This window comes from Rhinolophus hipposideros, assembly GCF_964194185.1.
Source record: "Rhinolophus hipposideros genome assembly, chromosome: 5".
NCBI classification, from domain to species: domain Eukaryota; kingdom Metazoa; phylum Chordata; class Mammalia; order Chiroptera; family Rhinolophidae; genus Rhinolophus; species Rhinolophus hipposideros.
The window spans coordinates 10,598,788-10,623,391 of NC_138051.1; the positions used below are offsets into that span (position 1 = coordinate 10,598,788).

The 24,604-nt window shown below is 35.4% G+C and overlaps 1 protein-coding gene across 1 annotated transcript in view; it reads right to left on the reverse strand.

Annotated features, from left to right (window-relative positions):
* The window catches only part of FANCM (FA complementation group M), a 50,360-nt gene that overhangs the window by 1,206 nt on the left and 24,550 nt on the right, over positions 1–24,604 (reverse strand). The window contains exons 12-22 of the mRNA XM_081047724.1: positions 21,960–22,117; positions 20,901–21,056; positions 17,423–19,328; positions 12,720–12,808; positions 12,546–12,614; positions 11,607–11,735; positions 10,697–10,853; positions 7,896–8,002; positions 6,541–7,107; positions 2,006–2,384; positions 115–406 (exon numbers count right to left, since the gene is read on the reverse strand). Of these exons, the coding sequence (XP_080903850.1) occupies positions 115–406; positions 2,006–2,384; positions 6,541–7,107; positions 7,896–8,002; positions 10,697–10,853; positions 11,607–11,735; positions 12,546–12,614; positions 12,720–12,808; positions 17,423–19,328; positions 20,901–21,056; positions 21,960–22,117 (4,009 nt within the window). The remainder of the gene's footprint in view (positions 1–114; positions 407–2,005; positions 2,385–6,540; positions 7,108–7,895; positions 8,003–10,696; positions 10,854–11,606; positions 11,736–12,545; positions 12,615–12,719; positions 12,809–17,422; positions 19,329–20,900; positions 21,057–21,959; positions 22,118–24,604) is intronic.

Genomic DNA, 24,604 nt, shown 5'->3' on the forward strand with positions numbered 1-24,604 from the left:
GGCAATGCCATAAAGACACTATACCTCCTTATGTTGCAAAACAGTAACATTTCTATGAAATGCTTCTAAGAATCATTTAAAAGTAACCATTTAAAACTATGAAAACAGACATACCTGTTGGCCATCTTCTTCACAGATGGAGAGCAATGCCACAGGTTCAGTGCAGTCACGTAGCTCACACTGGGAATGCTCAGGTAGAACTGAAGTGCCTCAGCGCCTTTCCTGTCCACCGCTGTGGGGACGCGAATACCAACATTCTTCCTTTGTTCCACTAAAGACAGTTCCTTAAGCAAATCCGCAGTTTGTTCTTGGCAGGAACTGAAAAGAATTCGAATTCCAGCAGCAACTAAGGAAGTCAGCAGGTGGTCATAGCTCTTGGTTCTCTTAAACATCTTAGATGTGTCTCCTAAATATTTCACATTGAGGAAAATGCAAACCTTAGTAACTTACATAACTAGAACCATTAACACTACATATTATTACAATCCCAAAATCTACATCATTAAGGAAACTAGTATCACATTATGCTAATGAGAAACCCCTCGGCTAAAGACACAGTCATTCTCAGATATCGGAGGTAAAACAGGGAGAGTTGAATGAGGGTCTTGAATTGCAATCAACATAGGAAGGTGAGCAGGTGGGAAGGGCTTATATTCCCAGATAATTCATTGCTAAAGGCCAACATTACATTCCTCATCTAATAAAGTTTGTCATAATACTAGCACTGATGAGGAATTCATTAAGTACTGGTTTACTGATAGGAAATTATGTTGTGTATTTATTCCAAGAGTAACTCAATACCCTGCACGCCCATTTTAATATCATCTTTAATTCTTTCCTATTAATTTATTTTCCTACCTTTCCCACTCATTTTCTTTCCATATTCTATCCATATCCTTTTTGGGATTTCCTTCATATGCTCCCCCCCCCCCCCAAAGATACTTTTCCATAATTTTTGTCGTGTTACTTTCCTCTTCATTCCAAATCTATTTCCTTTATGAAAGATACGTTGGTAACGAGGAAATTATAGAATTTTAGCACTAAGGGGACCCAAGAGATTACCTAATCTAAAGCCCTCATTTGTCAAATTAAAAAACAGAAAAACTGGATTATTGAAAGATAAAGTGCTCACCAGGGTTCACCAGTGACTGTATGGGGATAAAAAGGTACACTGTTCAATTACCAAACCAGTGTTTTACATAAACTACATTATTTCCTTTTACATAATAACTGCTATGCCTGAATTCTCCGCTAGTGGTTTTCACCTGCATGATTTCACTTAATCCTCTTAACATCACGAGATGAGTAGGACAAGTATATTCACTCCTTAGAGGGACTGACTTGACCATGCAACATCACATGGCCGTAGAGACACTTGTCTCTATGGCTCAGTGCGTCTTCTGACTCCATCTCCCATGATCTTTTCACTATTCTTGGGCTCCCCACACATGGAGTTAAATATGACCCACAGCAATTCCCCAAATGAAGCTCCAATTCTGCATTTCTAGATGCATCGTAGGCACCCATTTCAGTGACCCATTGTGAACCCAATGAATTCACAACTGAACACCCCTTGTCCCTCAAATCTGCTGCTTCTCTTATATTTATAATTTTAATAAACAGCATCACCACCTAACTGCCCAATAACCAAGAAACTGATCAACTTGAGGACTCCCAGACATCTCCGGCCAGGTCCTGCCAATCCTGCTTCCTAAACCTCCTGCACCCTCCTTTTTCCACACCACTGCCTTATTTAAGGCCCTGGGGCTCCTAAGAAAGACTTATAATGAGTTAACTTGCCTTCACTTTATCCCTCTTCTATTCTCATAGGCTGCACTTAAACACAATGACTAATGAAAAACATTATGGCATTTTGCAAACATGAAATGACATTCAAGAGTCAGGTGTCATAAGAGCTTCACACATCCTGACAATAGAAGAATGAATTAAATAATAGCCAAGTTCCTTTACAACCGTATAAACAAAATCATTTAAAAATACAAACCTGTTTTTTCTCTGTCCTTTTCCACAATCACACATATTCTTTCAAACATGCTCTGCAGGTACTGGATCTGGTCAGTGAACTTGTTCTTATGAATACTACTATTGAACATCTCAGACTGAGAACGCCTTTCCACCACCATGCGGTTACTCACTATGTAATCACAACCGTTAAGAGGACAAACTTCTACTTGAAAGCCATGAGTGGCTCTTAGGAAAGAAATCACTTCTGAACCAGAAGTGACTTCACGACTATCTACAAGAATACAAGCTCTCTGGCCCTCCCGTGGGAGTCTAGGCAGAGTATGCGTGCCAGCCAGACTTGGCCTGGAAGTGGGGCCATCTGCTCGCGAGGAGCCGGAATCCTTCAGAGCGCTACCAACCTGAAAAAGCGGAAAACATCCATCACCATCAGGTTAAATACAAGTCGGTGCCACACACCTGAGGTTGACTTTCCTTACTGATACTTTACTTTTACTCATGTTTTCTTCCTTCAACATCACCAAAGAGACAATGTAGATGAAGGACCAAGCCACCACTTCACACCTAGTAGGATGGCTATAATTTTTTTAAAAAAGAAAAATAAGTGTCGATGAAAATGTGAAAAAACTGGAACGTACATTGCTGGTGGGAATGTAAAATGGGGCAGCCACTGTGGGAAACACAGAATTACCATATGACCCAGTAATTCCACTCCTAGGTATATACCCAAAAAAGTGAAAACAAAGAATCAGGTACTTGCATACCAATGTTCATTAATATTGGGAACTCCTTAACCACTGCCTGTTCAAATGTATCTTCTACCCTGTTCTCTCTTCTTAATTCCAACTGTATGTATCTTAGACTACTGGTACAGTCCCACAGCTCTCAGATGCTCCATTTGTTTTCTCACTCTTTGTGTTTCCAATTGGGTAATTTTCTATCGACCTTGCTTTAAGTTCATTGGTCCTGTTCACGGCTGTGTTGAGTCTACTGATGGGCCCACTGAACGCACTAACCATCTCTTACCATGTTTTCCATTTCCAGCACTTCCCCTTTGTTCTTTGTATTTTCCATTTTTCAGATGCTATTCCCTATCTGTCCATGCATGTTTGTTTTACTTTTCCACTAGAGCCTTTAACATATTAATCATGGTTATTTTAAATTCCCTGTCTGATTCTGATAGGCCCAACATCTGTGTCATATCTGAGCCTGGCTCTTGAAATTGTGTTTTTTTCTCCCTTACATGTGCCTGGTGACTTTTGGGTGAATGCCAAACATCTTGTGTAGGGCAGTAGTAACTGAGGTAAGTGGCATTTATGCCTAGACAAAGGTATGCCTTTTGCTAGGGCTTTACTGTGTGGGGCGGAGAAAATCCAATCAAAAGTTTAAGGGTTTGGGTTTTCCTATTGCCGTGACTACTCTTGGTACAACCAGAGGCTTTAAACTTGGTCGTGTTTCTTTGTGTTTAGGGTGGGGGCTGTGTGTTTAGGGTGGAGCACTGCATGGCCAGAAGAGTTTTCTAACTATTCTCTCAGCTTTAGAGCCTGAGCTTCAGAAAGGTTCTCTTCCCACATTACTGTTCCTCTCTCAGCAGTAGATGGCTTTTGCTACTCAGTGCTGGCTAGCCTGCTGGGCGGTAGCAATAGGAGCAGTTCTAGTATCCTGGTTCGGCCTGTCTTTGGCAGGACTTGTGTTTCTGGGTCTCAGAGGTGGGGCCTTCTCGCCCATCCTGCCCTCCCTCTCCATGGTCTGAGATCTCGAATGTTCTAGGTCCAAAATGTTTTCCTGCCTTTCTCAGGTGTAGAGCCTTTTGTCTGGTTCCCTTCCTCCATCTGCAAAGGGCCTTCACCTAGTAGGTCCTAAGGGCCATAGGGTTTGCTCCTTTATCCCTAGTGGTTCAAGCTTTTTATTCTATAGGGGACATAGGGGAGAAGGAACCAGATGGGTTTTGGTGCCTTTTCCACAGTAACTGCTGCTCACGTCCTGAGGCCTGCACCAGGAAGGAGCTTGCTCTGATTCTGTCTTTCCTGTTAATACATGAGTCGTCTGTGGAAATGAGTCCATGAGAGGTAGCAAATTTCCCTTCTGTCTGCAACTCCCAGGGGTTCTAAACTCCTGTGCTAGTCTACTGCCTTTTGTAATTCATTAAAGTTTTAGCTGAGTTCTTCTTACTATATTTTACAGTGCCCTGTGACTGTCCCAAATAAACAAGTCTTTCATTGGAGATACTTGTCCTTCCTTAGATATCAGACTAAATGGCTGCCCTGCAACCACAGCTTCATAAAAATCAAATAAACTTATGATTTTGGAGATTATCTGGCTTTTTGTTGTTATTATAAGGAAACAATACTCTTGCCAACTTGATACATCCTAAGCTAAAGACAGAAGTCATAATCACTCAGAAATAATCTTTAAAATATATTCAAGTTCAAAAAGAGAGGCTGGCCCGGTGGCTCAGGCAGTTAGAGCTCCATGCTCCTAACTCCGAAGGCTGCCGGTTAGATTCCCACATGGGCCAGTGGGCTCTCAACCACAAGGTTGCCAGTTCAACTCCTTGAGTCCCCCCACCCCCTCAAGGGATGGTGGCCTCCGCCCCCTGCAACTAAGATTGAACAGGCACCTTAAGCTGAGCTGCCACTGAGCTTCCTAATGGCTCAGTTGGTTGGAATGCATCCTCTAACCACAAGGTTGCCAGTTCGACTCCCGCAAGGGATGGTGGGCTGTGCGCCCTGCAACTAGAAAACGGCAACTGGACCTGGAGCTGAGCTGCGCCCTCCACAACTAAGACTGAAAGGACAACAACTTGAAGCTGAACGGCACCCTCCACAATTAAGATTGAAAGGACAACAACTTGACTTGGAAAAAAGTCCTGGAATTACACACTGTTCCCCAGTAAAGTCCTGTTCCCCTTCCGCAATAAAATCTTTAAAATAAATAAATAAATAAATGTAATGAATAAATGGCCAATTAAAGAAAAAACAAGAAAATACTGGAAACAGGTAGTTATCTTGGAGTAGAAAATGGCTTTCTAAACATGATACTGAAGTAGAAACTAAAAAAAAAAAAACTAGGACTGTATAAAATAGCTACCTTTCTAAGGCAAAAAAACCACTACAAACAAAACAAAAAGGTAAATGACAGACAAGGAATACTGTTAGCAATATACATGACAAAGTACATGTCAACATTTTAACTATCTAACGGTTTGTGACAGGATATTTAATCTGTTTTCTGTCTTAGCAAATTCTTTCCCCTCCTAATCTCAGGTGAAAAGAATCATATTATGTGGAATTGTAGTGTTAGGTAACAGAAGAAAATTCAAAACACATTTCTGTTAAAATCTATGTATCTTTTTTCACAGTCCTCAAATTTTACTAGCCTGTATCTATTTTTTAGTTAGAACATGCCAAAGTACAAATGTAGATAGTGCTTACTGGGTTTCAAAGTATTGTGCATATATCACCTACCTTGACCTTGGGATTACTATCAGCTGAGGAGACTGAGGCTCAGAGAAATTAAGTACTTTTTTGATCTCCAATCTATAAGACTTACTCTAGTCAACTTTAACCTAATTATACCTTCAAGAAATAACTTGGTGCAAAAAAAAAAAAGCCTGGGGACAATTTGAAACTGGAACCACCAATTTGAGAGCCATCGTGTAGACACTGGAGCAGGTTGCTAGGTCATAAGGAACTGAGAAACCCGGAATAAAGAGAAATAGAAATCTAGGTTCTAGGTCTCACTCCCAAGTGACAATAAAAGGAAGTAAATAAATATTTACAGTTAAGGGATTCCTAGTACTATGACTTTAACCCACATTTTAGGAAAACTACTGTAACAATAAACTTTTAAAAACTGAAAATGGGGGGCGGCTGGCTGGGTCAGTTAGAGCGCAGGGCTCATAACACCAAGGTCGCCGGTTCGATTCCCACATGGGCCAGCAGCTGCGCCCTCCACAATTAGAGTGAAAACAACGACTTGACTTGGAGCTGATGGGTCCTGGAAAAACACACTGTTCCTCAATATTCCCCAATAAAAAAAAAAAAAAAAAAAAAAAACTGAAAATGGCTTTAGGGATTATTTCAGCAACAGCCAAATAGGGAGAAGCTGGAAACTGGACTACTTAGCCATTTTGGAAGGAAAGAACTCTAAGGAAGGAAATCAGGTGGTGCCCTAAACGCCTTCCGCAATCAAGAGAAGAGAGTTACATACCTAAAGCCTCAGTGGGGGAAAGAAAAGTTAATCTGGGAGGCACTAGTTCTGAACATGTAACTTCTGTTCATTTTACCTGCAGGAAGCCCATTTTCCTATAGTCTTTTTTATAAAATTAGCAAGTTTCCTTATTAAGAAAGCTATTAACATATTTAAAAAATTAAAACCTAAGTATCCATATATGAATTATCCACATAATGTAGTGTGCTGTTCTCTTGTTTGAAGAATTTTCACCACTAGCTCATTTTTCTGACCTGGTTCTCATATAAAACACAAAAGAAAGCAAAACCAAAAAACACCTTTTGGTAAACACATGAAGGTGTTTTCCTCTACTTTGACCCATACCTTCAAATGAATTAGGAATTTGCCACAGTCTTTCTGTGAATCAACAGCAGTGAACAATGATGAGCTAGATCCAGTTTTAGTCCGGCTCTGAGGCCTGCAGTCTGAGACATCAGAATCTGTATCGTTTAAATGAAGTGGTGTGTGTTGTTTCTGCTTTGGCAACTGATTAACAAAAATTGGATCAGAATGGTTCTCGGCCGGCATGGAAGACTCAGAAGGCACTGAATTCAAAAAATGGTCCTGTTGTTGGCTCTTTTTATGGAGGCGTGGGTTGCCCACATTGCTGGGTTCTCCTTTATCATTTACATTGTCTTCCTCCTCACTTGAATCATCTGGTAAAATAATTCTGGATAATTTCTTTTTTGCACGTGCACCATTTCGTCTCATCTCCATTTCTTTCAGCTTTACTGCACGTCGGGTTTTATATTTTTCACTCCCATTTGCAAAGCAATCTTCACTTATTAAATCAAAATCAACACACACTTCTTCACTTGATTGGCTTTCAGTCGACTCCCCTTCACCTACACAAAAACTGTCTTCTAAGTAGGTTTCATCTTGCTCAGGAATCTACAGTAAAAATACAGATAAGAATATTACACATTTTTTTTATAAAATCAGCAAGTATTTAACATATTCTTTTAAGTATGTGAGATCTTTATGAATATTTACTTCACTTTATTAATTCAGTCACTTGCTCACCTAAGATATACTGAGTATATTCTTTATGGAAGAAAGTGGGGACTTAGGGGACAAAAAACAATGACTTAACCTCCAGAAATTAACAGTCTAGTGTAGGTAGCCAGAAAAATAAACAGTAATTTATACACAATGTGATGAGTGAACATAATAAACACAATGGAAATACAGATATATCTGTATGTTATCATATGAATATGATATGACATTCACATATGAATGAACATATTATCAAGCCAAACATGACAATTAATAAATTTAGACTAATATAAAACTATTATCCACAAATAAATAATCTATAATTTTTAGAATGCAACTAATTTTATGAAAAAAATTTTCAAGAGAAATATGACAACATAAGAATTAAAAATTTAACTAGTAGACGATGAAGTTTTATTCATTTCCTTTAATCATTCTAATTGGAAAATAATGTAATAGTACATTCCAATTAGCTCAAATTAAAGGAAGGATAATTTGATCAAATTAGGGCTAACAGGGATTTTGAGAATTCATTTAATCTACCTTTCTGACTCAGGGCAGAAATTATCCCCATTAGCTCCGATAGTCCAGTTTCAGAAACAAAATGGAGGTTTCATTAACAGGAACATATTTTGACCTCATCATCAGGAAATTCTCCACCTCATCGCTAGAATTCATACCTGTGAGAAAACGTTTATGTTGCTTCGTTTCTTATGGATCATTTTATACCGATTGCTCATCGATGGACTGCGCACAGATTTCATGTAAATAGCTCTCATCTCGGAATCTGTGTAAAGATAATAAGAATTTCAAATAGCAAAATTGTTTAAATGAAAGCTAGCAAAGTGTTTAACTTTGACTTATTCCAAATTCACACGATTCCAACCTTGGGGAATTATTTTATACAAAAGATATTTAGTACATATCGAAACATGTCTAAAAACAATTATTTAAAAATGCAAAGTTAGGAGTTTTTGCCTTTGAAATCAGACCATCTAGTTAGATGATCATGGACAATTTATTTAAGCTCTCTACCTCAGCTACCTCTCTCCTCCAAAAATAAGGATCAGGACAGTGCCTATTCATGAAAAGTAAATGTATAAAAAGACCTTAGGATTGTACCTGATTTATAGAAAGTATTTGACACAACACAAGAAATCCAGGCAAAAAAAGAAAACATGCTTAAAAACATCAAAAGCCACAGCCCAATCGTATGTATGTTTCATAACCTTCAGTCAAGTAAAAACTAGAAAACACACAGGTTTTTCTTTATCTTTAAGGTTATAATCAGAAAAGTAACTTTATTTTTGTCTCCCATTTCCCCTTACCTTTTGGGGTAGTTAATTAACATGCGTTATTTTCAGAGATAACATTGCTAATTGAATGACTAGTGCTAGTACAAGATGTATAAACTTTTCTTTGAATAACATTTCCTTTATCTTCATTCCATAGCTAGCTTCAACTATTAGATAGCCTCCTGACCCAACTATCCAATTGCTACTCAGGCTAAATCCCTACAAGGTTAGTGAGACCCTTACTTGCCATTCAGTGTTTAAAAGGATGCAGAATTAGGTATGAAGTACATACAGTAAAATCTGTCCTCTCTAGGGCACAGTTCTTGACAAATGCATAGTTCTGGCAACCACTAACCTATTTGCTGTCCCTATAGCTTTACTTTTCCAGAATGTCGTGTAAATCAAAGCATACAGTACGCAAACTTCTGAATCTGGCCTTTTTCACTAAGCATAACTCATGTGACATTTACATGCCTATCATTTTTTAAAGCTATAACAAAGAGTACATAAGAAATGAAACATGAAAAAAACGTGAATTTTGAGGTTAAAAAAAAAAACACCTTTGAAAACCTACATCCTTCAAACATATTATGCCTAAAATGGAGTTTCAGATCTCCTTACTCTCCATCCCAACTGTTCCACCTGCAGCCTTTCTATTGCTTACGCCCACTGACTCCTCTTTCTCTCTAATTCATCAGAAATCCTGTCAGCTGTACATACCAACAATCCAATATTGGTCACCCTCTCACTGCTACCACCTTGGTAGAAATCATGATAATTCCTTGATTAGATGACCTTAGATTAGATTCCTTGATTAGATGAAGCAATAGCTTCCTATGTGGTGTCTTCTTCCATCTTTGCTCCCCTGTGGTCTATTCCCCACACAGAAGCTAGAATGAGACCAAGTGGGTCAGGTCATGAGCTGGCTGCTCATTACTTCTCTGGTCTCACTTTCTACCACTCCCTCTCTCCCTCATTCCATTCCAGCCACAATGCTGTTCCGGGAACGTGCCAGGCACACTCCCACCTCAGGGCCTTTACATCGCCTGTCGTCTGCATCAACAGTCTCCCACCAAACCTGCAAAAGCCACTTGTTAACAAGCATTGCAGGCATAATACTAAGACACCTTATTCTGCAAATCATATCAGCATCAATGACAGCACTGAAAACTGTGTGTTTTTAGACCTTTGTTCTTTAAAGTCATGAACCTTGGGAAACTTTGCTGTCTTAAATAATATCAGGAACTGCAAGAGCAGAGTAAGTGGCAAGACCTGTAAAGATCAGAACACTGAAGAGCTCACTAGAATCTTTCCTATTTCTATTTCAGCTGATCTGAGTCATCTTCTCTCAAAGATGTGTAAGATCTGCTCAAGCACTGTTTGGAGACACTGTTTACCACTGTTTACTCCGTTACTCGGCAAATTTAATAAATTTAGCTTTGTGTCCCAGCTGGATTTAACAATGAACAGTGCTAAACTTCTCATCTCCTTCTGCAGTTTGACCAGTGTCATCTTCTCAATAAGGAGTGCCCTTAAATACCTTCTATAAAACTGCAACTTGTCCGTTTTTAATCCTCCTACCCCCGACACTACAAATCCTCATCTTACTCAATTTTTTCATTTTCCTATACATTTTTCATCTTATAATATACTAAATAATGTAGTTATCATATGTATTGTTTGTCTCCTTCCATTCAAATGTAAGCTTTCATAAGGGCACGGGTTTTTGTCCATTTTGCTCACTGGTATAGGTTTCTCAAGAACTTTACATAGTACTAGGCACATAGTAGGAACTAAATACTTGTTAAATGGACATTTGGTACTGAGTCAGCCTGGTTGTTCTTGGGAGATATAATCAAATTAGCAGAAACCTATAAACAACCAAGTCTAAAATAGAGAAAATATACCAGAATTTGAATGAAAATGACCAAATATTTCACATATACCAAATTTAATTCCCTTTAAAGTCAAGGTTCTTTGAAAAGTGACTAAAATATTTAAACATAACCACATTAAAAAAAACTAAAATTAAGGAAAATTAAGGAAAAAGAAGCATCATTATATCATTTACCATCTATGGTTTAATTTTAAAAACTAAAATTAAGGAAAATTAAGAAAAACTAAAAACTAAAAAAAAATAAAATTAAGGAAAATTAAGGAAAAAGAAGCATCATTATATCATTTACCATCTATGGCCTGTGAAAGTTGAGTCTCATCATTTAAGAAGTCAAGTAATGAGGAATCTTTTTCATTTTCTGACTCATCATTTTCATCTGATGAAACAAAGTCAGCATCTTCTTGGGAAAGTTCTGCTTCATCGTGTAAAAACTTCCTAGCTACAAGCTAAGACAAATTAGAAAACAAGAAGATAACCGTTAAGAAAATCATTTACTTAAATAATTGGAAATAGTTCCGGAAAATAGATTTCTTGCCAATACTTTTAAGACAAAAAATAAAAATAGAAAACTACAAGAAGTGATAAAAATGCTATGCCTATTTAAGTTTCTTCTCATAATTCTTATAAGTAAAATAAAGTACAAGTCAGCTTGTTAGCTTGTGGTCAGCTTGTGGAATGTTTCTTATTCTTTCTTTCTTTTTTTTTTAATAAGCATAAAATCACCTGAGTCTTCCAGCTATTTTAATTTTTGCCAGAAAAATACTGCAGCACAAAAGGACTGATCAGAAAAAGGTACTGAGAATTTTTTTTACAGGGATTTGAATATTGGATAGAGATAAGAAAAATAATACAATGATTGTAAAAGCAAATATTCTAAAACTCAGATTTCTGTCTCTATATATTCTTCACTTTGAATCTTAAATTCTCAATACACCAAAGTATCTTTATTCAAAATAACACAACATTGCCAGATAGTTTCAAAACACAAAAAGAAAGAAAAATACCACATCTTGAGATTATAATTCCAGTAAAAAAAGCAAAATTAGGGTAAAAATATTTTTTAATTTTGGGATTTTTTTTCTATAAAGAAATTATAGAGAGAAATCTACTTCTATGTAAAATCTAATGTTCTTCACTAATTAAATGAGTATATAGGATATACACAATATATATAGAAATAAAAACTGAAAAAAGTTTACCTTTAGGTGACTCTGTCTCTTTCGGATTTTGATGCCTCTTTTGGAATTCCTGTTATGACCTCTGAAGTCTTCTAATTGTGGATGTTGTTTGTGAAAATTCTCACTCTCATCACTAGATGATAATTCTAACTATTATAATTTAATAAAATTATTGCATAAGAAAATATAATTGGATTATTGTATCTTAATGTATTGCTCAAAGGTTGTTGCTTCTATTTTCATTTTTTTAAAAGTATTTTCTTGTTAAAAAAATAAAATGCTCTCACAACTTAGACATGTTACAAATACATAATAATTAATAATTGAAAAGTTAGGTAATAATAAGTACTAATATACTAAATTAGGTAATAGAAGTAATACTAGTATAGCAGTCATTCAATTTAGTATTACATCAAATGTATTTGATGAAAACTTATATTTTTAATTTAACTGTTTCCTTTAGAAAATCCTGAAGGGCTTCACAAAATATAATTAAGTCTGTAAATATAGGTATCAAAATCAGTCCAAGCATATAGGAATCCTGTCTAACCAAGAAACCAACATAACAATAACAAATTTGGAGTAGGAGGCCTATTACGATATCTTTTACAGAATAATATAAAACCAGTCAAAAGAATCAAAGGAAGTTTATCAAAATAATTTCAATTAATAGAAATAATTTTAAAGTGGATTAATCATTAGCATTATCAAGATTTTAATTTACATCGGGTAAGTCAATCAGACATTCTAGTTAAGGTACTAAGTTGAAGTAATTTTTATTGTTTTATATGCGTATACAAATATGGACTGACTGCCTTTTTAATTAAAAGGATTTACTATCTACTTTTCTATTAACTCTATATCTGTAAGGTCAAATTCATTCACCCCACACATATTTTTCTTACAATATTTATTCCAAAAGAATTTGAATTACTATACATTATCTGTGTATGCACTTACTTTCTTTGGAGGACCCCTGCGCTTTTTTACAGCATGAAGCGGTGAATCAACTTCACTATTTTTCTGATCCTAAAAGTAGATAAATAGATAAAGTAAAAGGTTAAAAAAAAAAGACATAAGGACAAATAAAAAGCCTTTACATGATCACACTATTGTGATCACTGAATGACTCACCTCGGGGGATTCTAAAACATTTCCTTTGTTTTTTTTCCTTTTTCTTCGGAAAATCTCATCTTCACTTTCATTGCTTGTTAATTGTTCATCTAAATTTATTTAAATATAATACATCTGGTCAATAGGTTTAAGTTTATCCAACCACAACTATTTTATTGATGAGTACAGTAAGAATTGTTTCTGTCAATCTCAACGTTCATTCACTCTCAAAAAAGATAGTTTTTCAGAAGTTTAGCCAAAAAATCAGCATGGGAAGAGACAGAAAAATAAAACAGTGCCAGTGAGAAAATTAAGAGATGATAACTTTTACTAATAAACACATACTTGACTCAGGTTCAATTTTACAAGTTAAATGAAAAGAGGCCAGAAGAGTATAAAATGTAATTTTATGTTAGTGGTTCTAGAATTCATCTCTAAAAACTACGTTCTTTCTGCCCTTTGTGTCTTGTTCTCTTTCTACTTGGAGGAGTTAAAGAATGATAATGCAGGGTGCAAAACAACATATAGATTATTTGTATGTACGTATGTATATATACGTACATATACATTTGTTTGTGCACAGGCATAAAATAAAAATTGTTAAAATATTCACCAAAATATTGTTACTAGAACACATGTGGGGGGTGAAAGAATGCTAAAAACAAAACTCTAATGGATGAAATCAAATGCTTCAAATATTCAGGTATTTAAACAAAGCTCTATTTCTGCACTTCCATAAAATTTTGATTGAAGATACCTCTTTGTCTTTATGAAAACTTCTGTGAGAACCCTGTGGTTTTTATAAGATATGTACGTAAATTCTTTGATGCACCTCCTTGCAGAAGGTGAATCAGAATTCCTCTCCCTTAAGTGTGGGACTTGCTTCTAAGAAAAGAACATAATGCAAGTGAAGGTATGTTTACTTCAGAGTGCAGGTTATTATAAAAGTCATTTTGGCCTCATCCTTGTTCTCTCTCGTATTACTCCCTCTGGAGGAATCGAGATGCTGTATTGTAAGGCTGTAAGAAGCAACCCTGTGGAGAGGCCAATGTGGCACGAAACCAAGGCCTCCCATTTATAGTAAAGCGATCCTGCAAGCTGACTCAAGCCTTCAGATAACTCCAGCCCTAGCCAACACTCCCACTGCAACTTCATGAAACATCCTAAACCAAACCACTCAGCTAAGCCACTCTTGAATTCCTGGTCCACGGAAACTGTGAAATACTACATGTTTGTCATTTTAAGCCATTATTTTGGGGATAATTTGTTAATGCATCAATAGATAAATAATACAGAATTTGGTACCTAGAAATAGGGAATTGCCATACCAAAAACCGACACTGTGAAAGGAGCTTTAGAACTAGATTGGGGACACGAGCTGTAAGGATTTTTGTGCAGTTTTAATGAAATGTTAAAAAGAATCAAAGGAATTGTCTGTAGGAACAATTTCTAGGAAGATTAATGGTCATTAAGGAGGCTATGGGTGAGAGATTAAAGAAAATATTAGAAATCATAGGAAAGAGAATCCTTTATGTAGTGCCAGAAAGTTTAGCAACATTGCAGGAAAGGAGGAAATGTACCTTATGAATGAGGTGATCTAGCTAAGGGGATTACTAGACAAAATGTTTTAAGGTGTCACCTGTGCTACTTGCTGTTAATGTAAATTGCAAAAGGAAATAAACTAAATAAAGATCTACTAAACATGAAACATGTTGCTGCTCCAGCTGGGAAACAATGTGAAATTAAGAAATTTTCCAGGCAAAGAGCTAATCTAGAGGACTGCCAGAAAAATACTGTCCAGATGAAGCTGAGGGTGTAACTGTAAACGCTTTAAGACCTCAGAAAATCAAAGATGGTGCCTCAAAGTACTATTCAGTTAAAGGCCTTCTAAATATTTTAAGGATGTCTCTCACAGATCCTCTCAAATAAGAGGCCTTCTAAGAAGATTAAAGAACTATCTCCAGACATCTCGCAGAAGCCCAAGCTAGAAAAGGAGTTATCTCTATAAGATTTGTGGGCATGGCTAGTGTCTAATGGAATGAACGCCAATTAGATTCACAGGACTTGTGAGAATTATATGGGAAGAAACACAGCCAGCTACAACTGACAGGGGCAGACAGGATGAAATGAAATGAGGCCTTTGGATTCTCAAATTTTTACTGAAAGGAAGCAAGCAGAGAAAACTCCACAGGTACTACCAGTTATGAAAAACGATCAAGCATCCAGGACAAAGCCAAGAACCATGAAGAGTTATTCCCAGGCTTTGAGTCTTAATCATAGGACTTCCAATCTTGGTTCTGCTGGATTTTAGAATTGCTGTGGACCAGAGATTTCTGTGTGCCTCCCATCGCCCCTCCCCCCTTCTGAACACGCCATGTTGAAAGCAGATTCTCCATGCCCAGTCAAGTCTCCAGATGACTGCAACCCCAGATGAAATCTCGATTGTAACCTCATGAAAAATCCTAAGCCAGAACAACCCAGTTAAACAACTCTTGAATTCCTAAACTACAGAAACTGTGAGATTCATGTTTGTTATTTTAAGCCGTTAAATTTGGGGGAATAATTTGTTACACAGCAATAAATAACTGACACAAATTAATACAGTAAATTTCTTCTCACATCGTGTCAATAAAACATCTTGAATAAATCCTTTTTGTAGATGGCATTGTATAATCCAAACAATTTTTCTTTTTTCATTACCTTCTAAGGAAGTTAGAATTCAATGCAGGGCTCAGCTACAGTAACCACCTGATTCCAGGAGGGTTTCCTTTTAACTGCTTTAGTGGTGTTCTAATGAACTAGTTTTGTATACATATAACATGGCAAATGATCATAAATCCTCTCTTTCAATTAGGAGGAATAAAAAATACTAAATAAATATTCTAATAAATAATTCCCTAATATATGTATTCATAATTATATTGCCCATGGTTAGTAGTTAAATACAATGCTAGAAAACAAGTTTTAATACAAATCTCACACAAAGATAAAAAAATGATTTCATCCAAAAACAGACTTAATATAAAGGTGTTAAAGCAAATATTAAAGGCTCCCAGGAAATATACACAAATACATATGTCAGAGTACATCCAAAGCTATGCAAAATAGTCAATTTCTAAAAATTATATATATTTCCAGAACTCACTTTAAACAAGCTTTTATCTTAAGTAAAACATTCATGAATCATGCCCTCCATGCTACTGAGAACAGCATAAGAAAAATATTTACAGAAGAAACTCATTTTATCCTACAACTACTGTTTTACACAGCCATAAGGAGTAAAATCCCTAAATGGCCTGCTATAATAATCTATACATAAACCTATACATAAAAAGGGTTGAGTTCTATAAAAGGATTTAAAAGACACTTAAATCACTTTACTATCAAACATCTATTACTATATTTTCTAGCTTTTCTGTAAATTAGATAACAGAAATGCATCTTCTGTGGTTTTGTCTCAGTCCTCCAAACACACTCTTATTGCTCAACTGTTTTGCTATTATAACCCTCTACTTTAGACTATCTCACCAAAATCTTACACTTTCCTTCTTAGCCTTTGTTTTCTTCATTTTATAACATCCAAATTCTTTTTATTATTTTCAACAAATCCCTCATAAATATTCCTGAGGAGCCAAAATGAAAATCTACATTAAAAAAAATCTGTGTTTCCAATCTAATCCAGTTCAAAATTTTGACATGTTCTGAATCTCCTAAACATCCATTGTTGTGGCCACGCAGCAGCCTACCCATCTGTCTCCTTGTACCTGCCCCTAAAGCAAGGAGAGTCTGTGAGACAGATCCTTTCAGGGACTTTGCTTCACCTTTGTGCTTGCACCTTATGTCTCCCTGTTTGGCCCCAGAAAGATGGCTGGTCAGCCAATGACGAGTAAGATTCCCCACAGGAGGGGGAGGGGGCAACTCAAGACAGGCGCAGTTAAGTGGGGACCAACAGGAGAACCCAAGGGGTTCATAGAGGTGGGCACAGCCCCCCACCTTCACCCGGCTAAGGAAAGCCTCTGCCTCTGTGGCTGCATTCCTTCCCACTACCTGCAGGGGAAGAGATTCAATGGTGTACTCTCCATCTATTCATATGCATAAAGGTTTTGTCCCTTGGGGAAGTACATTCATCCTGAGACTTAAGGTTCTGCTGCCTGCAGGCCAGGGTGATTGGCTTAAATCAGTTTCCTATTATGATGTATAGGATTCACAGATCTTGAGATTGACAAGCTTTATCTCCTTTGCTTCCTCACCTAACTAATAAAACCTGTGCATAGGCCCAATTCAGGGCTCAGTCCTTGAGGCTGGAGACCCTTGGCCCTGCTCGCACTCTATTCACGGCTACTGTCTTTTCTTAACCCTGCACCACCCTCCTTGCTCCTCAAAACCCTCGTGACAAGGGAGGAGACACACTATCTTATTATTCCTTTAGTAGTTACTTACACATTTTACTAGTATCTTTTCAAATATGTATATCACACAATGGTTTGTTTTACAATCACGGCCTATGGACAAATCTTACACTTCTATTCACAGTGTAATACCTTTCCCTTGGGTGCATGCCACAAATATTTATGTAGATAAATCGTACATCAGTAAGCATCCACTTAAGAAATATATAATGCATTATCTAATTAAATACATCACATACTGAGAAATTACATTTTGAATTACAGGTTACCTAATTATTCTAGAAAGATTAATGTTTTATAAAGATGAAATCTTACCTTCAGCAGAATAACAGGCTTGAGGCAGACTGATTTGTTCCCTGCTTTTAGCCCTTTCTATACAAAGTCCTGAATCATCAAAAGTGGAATTCAATGTTTCTTTGAAACTTTGTAGATTTATTTTTCCTTTGTTAGAATTTAGCGTCCTAGGCATTTCTTTTCTCTGTTTAGAAAATGAGTTCAATGTGTTTGATTCAGAAAGTGGTGTACTCATAACTTTTTCTCCTACTGGCAAAGCAAACTGAGAATAAACAGGAGACATAAATTGTTTATTTTTTGCTGTACTCAATGAAAAACGTGCAGAAGTTGGGCTCTGCTTATCTTCACTTGATGAGACAGTAATGGTTCTATTTATAGAACTATCAACATAATCCCTTGATATTACTGGTTGATTTGAAACATAATTTGCAGCACTTATCTCCTTACTATCCAAATACCTTCCAGATAAACCATCTAAAAATTTATTCTTATTTGTATCTGATGCATGTTCCAATACTTCATCCTCAGAATCTGGACTACAAAATCCTAAATCAAAGGTAACAGAAAATAAATCCTTAGAGTAGTCAAAAACATATTCATCATTCTTCAGTTTTTCCTCACGTACACCTGTCATATCTTCATGAGATTTCCAACTACTAGTACCGTAGATAATTTGATCTTGGGGTTCACAGTTGTCTAACAAAAGTTCATCAGAAATTAAGAACTGAGAGACCAATGTCATTTCGCCTGTATCAGTTTTGTCTGACATACGTAAAGATTTGCATTTACTGTTTGAGGGAGAAAGGCTTACATCATTAAACTCATCATTAACATCTTCAAATAGTAGTAAACTCTCATCCTGATCAGTGAACAATATTGGGAGGCCATTGTTATCAGCACAATTGTTTTCTTCAGCAAAACACTTAGGAGAGCCTGTGTTTATTTGAGTATGATTTTTACATACTAAATTTTCATTTTTAATATCTTTAGGTACTTTATCATCATAGCCATAGAAGCTTGGCTCATCAGAAATCTTATCATTAGTTGCACCATAAAGGCAGTTTTTTTCAGGAGGATGATTAATAAATTTAAGTGAATTCACTTCTAAATTCTGTTGAGAATTTATAGCTGAATGTGACATTAAACAGGTAGATTTATCATTTTGTAAATACTCTCTGTAAGGTAGGCAAAGCACATTTTCAAGGGCAGAACCCTTGGCAATTTCATATTCCAAATCTGAGAGTCCACTGAGAGGTGGAGGAGAATGAGATAAAAATCTCTCTACATTAGCAAGTACCTCTTTTGTTAAGGAATAACAATTATAAAATTGGTCATCTTGTCTAGCTATACAAAGCTCTTCCTCACATGGAAGAAATAAACTCGATAAACTAGATTTCTCATCACTGAAACTGTTATAACCAGAATCTGAAAACTTCCCAGCAAATGAACTAGCAGATTTATTTGTATACTGACATTCTGTTAATAATCCACATGGCTGGTTAACATTTTCACTGACAGCACATGCGGCAGCAACTTCATCTGTATCTGATGCCCTTTTATCATTTAGGTCTACCTGAAAAATATTTTCAGCAGCTGAACTGCCACCAGTATCTACAGAATTTATAACAACATCATTTTCTTTTTTAGGTCGATCTTTTCTCAGTTCTTTAGGAGCATTTTTCCTTAGAGAAACAATTTTAGTAGGTTTGATATGAGTTTGTTGAAAAATTTCAGCACATTCATCATCAGATTCTGTCACTGAGAACGAACTGGCTTGATTTGTATTCTTTGTAAATGAAGATTTCTTGTTATTACTAAAGGTGCCGTTGGCAAGAAGATTGTATTTGTTCCTGGGAGCACTAAATGTTGAGCTAACATCTTCCATTTTTAAATAAGGTTTAATTTCCAATTCATAGCTGCATTCTCCCTACAAAGAAGGAAAGTGAAAGAGTCACAGAAAAATAAAACAAAACAAAAAAGCCAATTCTAACAGATGAGTTTTACTGTTAAACTATTTTCTAAACAATACTACATTATTCAAAAGATTTTCCTTTACCTTAAAAAATTATTCTGATAAATCAAACAAATTATAAATCTTACTACTGTGAAATTATGATAAATTTCTTTAATCAGTTAATATTTCTGTATCCCCAGTGCTTAATACATGGAAGACCCATGATAACTACTTGTAGAAAGAACAAATTTAATGAATACGGAAAATAAAATTATGAACTCTAAGTTTTTTGACTTCTAACATTTAAACGATTACTCTAATTTCCTAAAAACAAATAATTAAGAAATTAATGCGTATATAAATGAAAAACACACATACATACATTGAATTTACTCTCCTGATGAAGTTAAACTAAGAACAGCTTTTAAACATCTGAAATAATGGTAGTACCTGTATGTCTGGTAGGCTTTAAGCTAGAATATACTATTTTTAACGAACTTCCCAACCAAGAACTCTTTCAGTGAATTTCTAAGTCATACTTATCTCTACATTTAAAACTAGTCCCCGCCACTCCTAGCTCATCCTTCCCTCCTCCCCATGAATGTTATTTTAGTCAGGATCCCTCGACTATTCAGGGACTTAAGCAGTTAACGTTCCACTTTTTAAATAATAAATACAATAAACATTAATGTGAGAATGTCTCTCTCCCTGGTAGTCTATATGCTCCCCATAGACAGAATATTTTATCTGACTTCTTCACTGATGTAGCCATAGGGCCTGGTACAAAGAATGACCTATGGAGGACACCAAGTATGTATGTGTTACTTTGATGGCACAAGTTTTGCTGGGATTCACCACTAATTCCTTTATCTACATGCATTCATAAACAATAATTAGTAATAAAAAAGCAGCGACAATCTACTGAGTACTTACTATATTACTAGTCTAAGTGCTTTACACGTATTAAGTTATTTAATCCTCATAACAACCCTATGAAGAAGGTATTATCATTATCCCCATTTACCGATGAAACTGAGCACAAAGAGATAAAGTACTTCACAGATGCACAAGAGGTAGTGTTAGAATCTAACCCAGGCATTTTGGATTTCACTCTTATAATAGGTTCATCATTCTTACTCTCTCAAGGAATAATCAAGAACTGCACAAGGAATCAATAATTCTCTAACCTACCACAGGGTATAAGAGACATACCAAATGACCTATGTGAAGGAGACTATTTCAATAAATCCCATCTAACAAGAATCCTAAATTAGCTTTACAAACCGTTTATAACAGTCATTAAGTATATTAAAATCTAACTCTGGTCTATTAGATGATGTTCTTCTAATTAAGTCTACGTCTAAGGCAGAAAACTGGATCCTTATTGAGATCACAAGGAGCTATATAGAAAAACAAAATATCTAGCTATAATTATTTATAATAAATACTTGTTTATTATAATGACTTCAAATTAAGAAGAATAAAGATTAAGTATTCTAGTTTCTACCATCATGCCACCAAGAGAAAGTTACAATAAAACCCAACCTCTTCATGTCTTATTTCTTCTATCATCTGCATAATGCTTATAAAATGATGGCATCGATCTGAATGGTCAACTTGATATGTAGGAAAAGGACGATCCTGCCATAGTCTCCACTCAGAGAGAGAGAGTTGACGCATTCCGATGGTTGGTTCTTGAGTCTTGATGAATGATTTTAAAAATAATAAAAATGATAAAAACACACATACTCAGATTTCACAAACTGATTTAAAAAAACAACCACTTAATACATAGGTAATCAGCCTAACATAAATTTGAATTCATTTAGATACTTTCAAATAAATTCTCAGAAAAGAAAATAATTTCACAAAGTACAAAGTTGCCCTTTAAATATATATTTAAATAAATGTAATTTAATGCTTAAATGAGTTACTACTTGACTATATTCCTGTTTATATAGTTCCATGTTAAGAGCAAATATTTAAGAAAATGTGTGGTTTCAAAACTACTATTTTGCTACATTTATATCCCATAATCTAATAACGAGGCATTTATAATCTCTCAGTAATACTAATCCCAATTCTTCATGCCTCTCTTCCCGTTAATGAATAAAACACAAATTCTGAATAGCCATATATTTCAAGTACTATAGACCTCTAAAACGAATTTTTTCTCAGGTTATTCTCCAACTCTTTAGGCAGATAAGTCACTTTAACACATTCTCTTGACTTTTATTAAGTTCATCAATAATTTGTTCATAAAACAAAATAAATAACATCCACGTTAAAGTTTTACTACAATTTCAAAATGAAAAATAAAAACCAAAGATACTCATAACAGCATAATTTTATGTTAGTTAATATATTGAAAAGAATTCCAAAACACAACAGGGAAATAATCTAACTATGGTATACTGCAGAGTAACATATCATGTAAATTATGCCTACATATAAATTTTCATATGGTAGAAAGTAATGAAGAAAAAGCAGAATTTATGTAAATATATTACATTCATGTAAAGATACATATACAATAAAGAATATAAGAAAAGTAGAAGTTTTACAAACTTAGAATTTAATATTCTGAAAACATGTTCGACTTACTGGTCTGTTTTCCTCACTTTGTAAAGACAGAAACTGAACTTGAGGCAATGTTATTTCCTTAATTTCATCACTGTCTCTTAATCTGTAAAGTCTGTTCCATAATTTAAATTCTTCTTCTGATAAGAACCAACCTTTTTTTGAATTACTTTGCCTCATTCCTACAAATGGAATAGTAATTGAACAGTGGTTAAAAACTCTGCTAGGCAAACACAAAATATACAACATCAACTGTCTGTCTACCCATCTCTGCTAAATCACTGACTCAATTCCTTAAAACTAGTATTCTTCATATAATCACTCTGGTAATCACTTCCTGCTTCCACATATCTCCTAAATGTCTCTCACCTCTTTGAAAGGACTACGTAATCCACCCTTCTGTCTAGGAGCTAACTTTTGGTAATGATTTCATTAACAGAACAGAGCCAGGTAGCTAGGCTCTCAGTCCTGGCCATTTTGGGACTCTCTCCATTTCCATGTCTAAGACCCAGCACAGAACAGTCAGATAACTTACAAATAAAAACTAGTACCATGATTCTAGCATAACATTATTGGAAAGGCTATCTGAAGCTTGCGGAGGGAGGGAACCCCAAGACGAAAAAGGATTTTTAGCTTAAGTATTAAATATTGAGTCAGTGAGAAACAAATACTTTGGTTCCAGGGAGCACAGTTAGTAATGAGTGTTGCTAGCTAAAGAACTATGGAGATTTTGGTGATATCTTGGGGTGTGGGAGGGAGGTCTGAAGGAGGCGGAAAATACCCACTGCTCTAAAAAATGACATAATAATATACTTTTTAAAAAACATAAACTAACCCTTTTTGATTTCCATAATCTCTATAAAGGAAAATTGACAAGCTGGAAAGGATAAACATTATAAAGCAGGAACTCTTGTCAGAAACATTTAAGGGCAGAAAAAAAAAATCAGAAAGACTAATGAATTAGAAATAGGAAACTATACTATACTATACTATACTATACTATACTATACTATTAGGAGCTTTTGTCAAATAAGGGTTTGAACTAAGTGATCTCTCAGGTCACTTTTAGATCTAACAATCTGAGGCTCTAAGGCTTTGAAATAGGAAGGTATTCCACTCTCCGAGTCACTTTAAATAAATTCAGGCTTCTAAGCCCACATGAATTATATACTAATATGTTGATTACATTTATACACAAAATCTTGGCAAGATGAATCACTGACACTTGAAAAAACAGGGAAAAAGGGAAAAAAAGTACAGAAAAATGAAGATGAGCTAATGTTATCTCAATTTTTTAAAAAAGGACAGGTTCTGGATTTCTTTCTAAAGACATTTGCCATCTATTCCTAGTAGCATTTTAGAAATAATTATTAAACATATTAAACATATGATTAATTAAACATAATTAACATTTATAAAAATACAGTGATCACTAAGAATAATTTATGCCAAGCCAATCAAGTTTTGATGTTATTAGTTTAATAAATTCAAGAGAATTCAAAATACATACTATCTTGTCTTTTTAACCAAAAATTTGGCACAGTCTTGTTAAAAAATCCTATTAAGTGGATTTGTATTAGGTTTAACAGACATATCCAAAAAGCGTTGATTAATGGCTCTGAGTTAAGGGAAAGAACACATTAAAGTGAGTCCAAAGTCGGTGACTCGGAGGGAAAGGACCTTGAAACGTCATGGTATGAAAACCAGAGCAACAAACTTGAGAGGTGCTTTCTTCAAATACGTAAATTGCTACAATGGGTTACCTGGGTAACCCATTCCTTGTGTGAATGTACATCACCATTCCTTGTATCTAGAAGACAAACCCAAATCAGTGAGAAAAAGGTACAAAGACAGATTTTTCACCATAAGGAAGAACCTTCTATATAGAGCTGACCAACAATGGAATGAACCCTCACAAAGGAATGCAATTTCCTTTACCCGAGACATTCAAGATGAGGCTGGATATGCATTTAACAAGAAGGCAGCAGAAAGCATTCCTATCTTGACAGGAGTTGGACAAGATGACCCTTAAGATTCCTCCCAAATCTGAAAATACAATTCCATGATTTTGTGATTCTTTAAAAGCCCTTCTTAAAGATTAAGTGAAATTCAAAAGAAAAACTTTTTAGTTTTCATTTTCAAAGTGCTAACATTTCAAGTCATTTTCTTGATATCACCAAAATCTCTAGTTCTTAAGCTAGCAATACTCACATTACTAATTATGCTCCCTGGCATCAAAAGATTTGTTTCTCACTGGCTCAATATCACCAATAACTTAGTCTAACTTCACCACTATTTGTTTCTTTTAAAAAAGAAAAAAAAATAATTTTCTCCTTTGTGGAAAGGGAAAGAAACCATTCTCTTTCCTTTTTGTTTTTATTTATTTTATTTATTAGTTTCAGGTGTACAAAGCAATGTAATAGACATTTACACCCCACACAAAGTGACAACCCCCAATCTACTACCGGTCTGACATCGTACATAGCTGTTATAATTCCACTGACTATCTTCCCTATGCTGTATTCCACATCCCGTGGCTATGCATACATATATGTATGTATATATATATCTCTCAGTGATATATATAAACATATATATGTTTAATTAATTATAGCTGACATTCAATATTATTCAACTTCAGCTTCAGGTGTATAGTGCAGTGGTCAGGC